Source organism: Austrofundulus limnaeus, unplaced genomic scaffold (genome assembly GCF_001266775.1).
Source record: "Austrofundulus limnaeus strain Quisiro unplaced genomic scaffold, Austrofundulus_limnaeus-1.0 Scaffold945, whole genome shotgun sequence".
Taxonomy (NCBI): Eukaryota; Metazoa; Chordata; class Actinopteri; order Cyprinodontiformes; family Rivulidae; genus Austrofundulus; species Austrofundulus limnaeus.
The window spans coordinates 111,227-114,393 of record NW_013953347.1 but is presented as its reverse complement, the minus strand read 5'-3'; the positions used below and the strand labels follow the sequence as shown (position 1 = coordinate 114,393).

The 3,167-nt window shown below is 40.8% G+C and overlaps 1 protein-coding gene across 1 annotated transcript in view; it reads right to left on the bottom strand.

The window, feature by feature from the left end:
• LOC106533437 (oncoprotein-induced transcript 3 protein) overlaps positions 1 to 1,863 on the bottom strand; it is a 3,167-nt gene extending 1,304 nt beyond the window's left edge. Inside the window, exons 1-4 of the mRNA XM_014029724.1 lie at positions 1,007 to 1,863; positions 788 to 931; positions 528 to 586; positions 263 to 453 (exon numbers count right to left, since the gene is read on the bottom strand). Of these exons, the coding sequence (XP_013885178.1) occupies positions 263 to 453; positions 528 to 586; positions 788 to 931; positions 1,007 to 1,167 (555 nt within the window). The 5' untranslated portion in view covers positions 1,168 to 1,863. The remainder of the gene's footprint in view (positions 1 to 262; positions 454 to 527; positions 587 to 787; positions 932 to 1,006) is intronic.
• Positions 1,864 to 3,167: the final 1,304 nt, after the last annotated feature.

Genomic DNA, 3,167 nt, shown 5'->3' with positions numbered 1-3,167 from the left:
CCTTCAGGGTGGATATAGCTCGCTAGCAGCCTCGCACCGAGGACCTATCCACGTCATCATTTACCCAGAATGCTTTGTGTGGAAATAAAATGGCCTTGTTCGTGTTAAAATATATTTTAATAAATTTACAAAACTAAAGTATTTTTACAGTCTTTATTTTACAGTTAAAATAAATGTTTATCAAATAAAGTCTAATCGTGGATCCCTGTAATGAGAATAATACACAACTGAAGTGGGCTGGTACCAGATGAGCCGTGTTTACCTCAATCTGAGTCCCACAAGCATTGAGGGGGATGATGGCGGTGATGTGAGTCTGGTTGGAGTATCTCCTGAGGCTGCAGACAGTGTTGGTGGGGTCACTGAGGCGAAGGTGATCCTCACCAAGTCCAAAGAAGGAACGCCTCTCCACCTCCACCTTCATGGTGGATTCAGTGCAGGTGACCCTGGCTGCAACTGGAGCAGATACAGACACGTGAAGACATCAGGTCCAAGGGCTGGACAGAACCTATCATCAAGATCAGACTCACTCTGTTCCTTCCTGACGTCCATTATAACGCACCTCATCTCAGACTGATAGATGGATGACCTGAGGCACAGCAGAAATTAAAATATTTAGATTATTCAGCTAAATAATCAGCTAAAGTAATGAGCTGGGCTTTCTGTTGACTAAAAGGTTGTTGCAGTTTTTTGCTTCTCGTTTCATCATGGCTGAAAATATAAAACCAAACTTTAACCTTGGTCATTTTTAAACTAATTCTGTCCAAAACAAAGCCAAGCTGAGTCTCACCCCGACACAGATTCCACAGCGAAGCAGAGTGGGTAATAATCTCCCAGGTCGTCCGCTGTCGGCGTCCACTTAATGACGAACTCATCCTTGGTGGTCCTGTGTTTGGTGATGTTGGTGGGCCCACTCATGATGATGTTCTGRATTCTGTGGGAGAAACTAAGCAGTTAGTTTGTGTTCCCGATGCAGCCTCTACGTTTCACCAGACTGGGTCCAACTTACGAAGAATAGGCAGCCTGTGCTTTCACTCTGATCTCCACCTCTTTGTGGACCTCTGCAGTGATGCGCTGTCCGTTTGCAGGTGTTGGAGACACCAATACAGGCAGGTAGAGTCCGTCCTGACAAGTGGGAACAGGTGGGTCCACTGTAGGAAAAATATTCATCTTACAAATGTTTCTATTGATCTGCACTCCTGAACTCCTGAACTCCTGAAAACAATCATTCTTTGAAGAACTAAAGGATCCTGAGAAACTACATTTCACTGAAATGAGAGCCGAAGGACCGTATACTTTTGAATCAGTTTGGGGACGGCTGTGGTGGAGTGGTTAGGTAGTCGTCCTGGAACCAGTATGTCACCGGTTCAATCCCCATTCCAGCTGTCTCAGTTGTTGTTCACCTGCCTTACCTACTGCTAGTGGGCGCTGTGGCTACAATGTAGCCTACCATCACCAGCATCATCAGTGTGTTGATGGGTGAATGATTGTAGTGTAACGAACCTTGGAGTCCACGTGGATTTGATAAGGTACTTTAAAAGTTCAAGTCATTTACTATTTACAGAAGTAGCTAAAACAGTTATTAACGCTAAAAGAAGCAGAATATCAGCTAAATGCTAAAGGAAGCCCACCAACTAAAAGAAGCGAAACACTAGCCAAATGCTAAAAGTAACGTAATGACTGCTAAAATATAAAATTAGCAAAAAGTTTGTCAAACRCTAAAAGCAGTTAAAACTAGTTACAAGCTAATATGGCAAAAGGTTAGCTGAATTATAAAATAGCAAAAGGCTAAAGCTAAATGCAGAAGGTTGCTACCAAGAAGCTAAAATAAATTAAAAGCTAACTAAACAAAACTAACTAAATGTATCAAAATGCCATCTAAAATGATTAAAAGCAACCAAGAAGCTAAAGAAGTAGTAGTAAAGCGTTGCTAAACTTTATCTAAAAACTACACTTTAAACACGCTAGAATCTAAAGTATTTTAGCTAAAATTCCAGGTAGTAGAATAGCTGGCTGCAAAAAACAGCAAAGCACTAGCAAAAAGTAGGAACACATCAGACAAATGATTAAAAACGCTACTTAAAAGCACAGGTGGAAAAAGGCTTGCTAAAAGTATCAAAAAGCTAACTGGAAGCTAAATGCAGGCCTACATGCTAAAAGAACTTAAAAGCTAACAAAAACTAGCTAAATGTAACAAAACCTACTAAGAAGCTAAAGTATAAGTAAAGTGTAGCTAAAAGCTAAAAATAGCAAAAAGCAAGCTAAAAGCTAAAATATAAAAGGGTAGCTTAAATTCAAACTAGCAGGAGGCTAACCAAAACTAAAAGCTGCAAAAGGGCAAAAAAGTAGGAATACACCAGATAAATAATTTAAAAACTATTTAAAAGCACAAGTGGAAAAAGTCTTGTTAAAAATATCAAATAAGTTAGCTGGAAACTAAATGCAATAAATGGGGACCTTCACACATGACGTCACGCTTATCATTTGCATCCATTACCTGCCGCGCTCACAAATGATTGGACAAGCTGAGTGGATTCTACAGAGGTTCAGTGTTAATAGCTACCGGAACAGATAAAGATGTTTCTTGAGCAAATTTCGATTCATTCAACTTCAGGAGTCACAGGAAAGTGCAGTTRAAATGTTGTGTGGAGGGTTGAGGTCTTCCACAGACTTGGAAAGTGAGTGGAAATGTTAAAAAGGTTGGTGTTTTTACTGTGTCTTAACTTGCTGCATCTATCGTTTGTGTGTGTCTGTGTGAGTATTTTTATCACTCGAGTCACCGCTTCGGCATCACTTAAAGAAACTTAAAGGTGATGTTTAAAATTTRTGTAAATAATATTATCACCGTATGTGTGACTGACTGCAGTAGAGCCAGCCAGYTCGGGTGTTATCAGTCCATGGACGTTATCAGCGGTTATCAGTCCCATAGAATGGCTTCAGACTGTTTACCTACTAATACGTTGGAAGGCAACAGTCTGCCGTACACCGGTCTACTTTAGCCTAGCCCAGGTCATTTTCTCTAAAATTAACCTAAGTGGCTTTAAGCCTCATACTAACCAGCTGACAGTCTGAAGCCATTCTATGGGACTACTAGGGGACACAGTCGGAACAGTCTGAAGCCATTCTATGGGACTACTAGGGGACACAGTCGGAACAGTCTGAAGCCATTC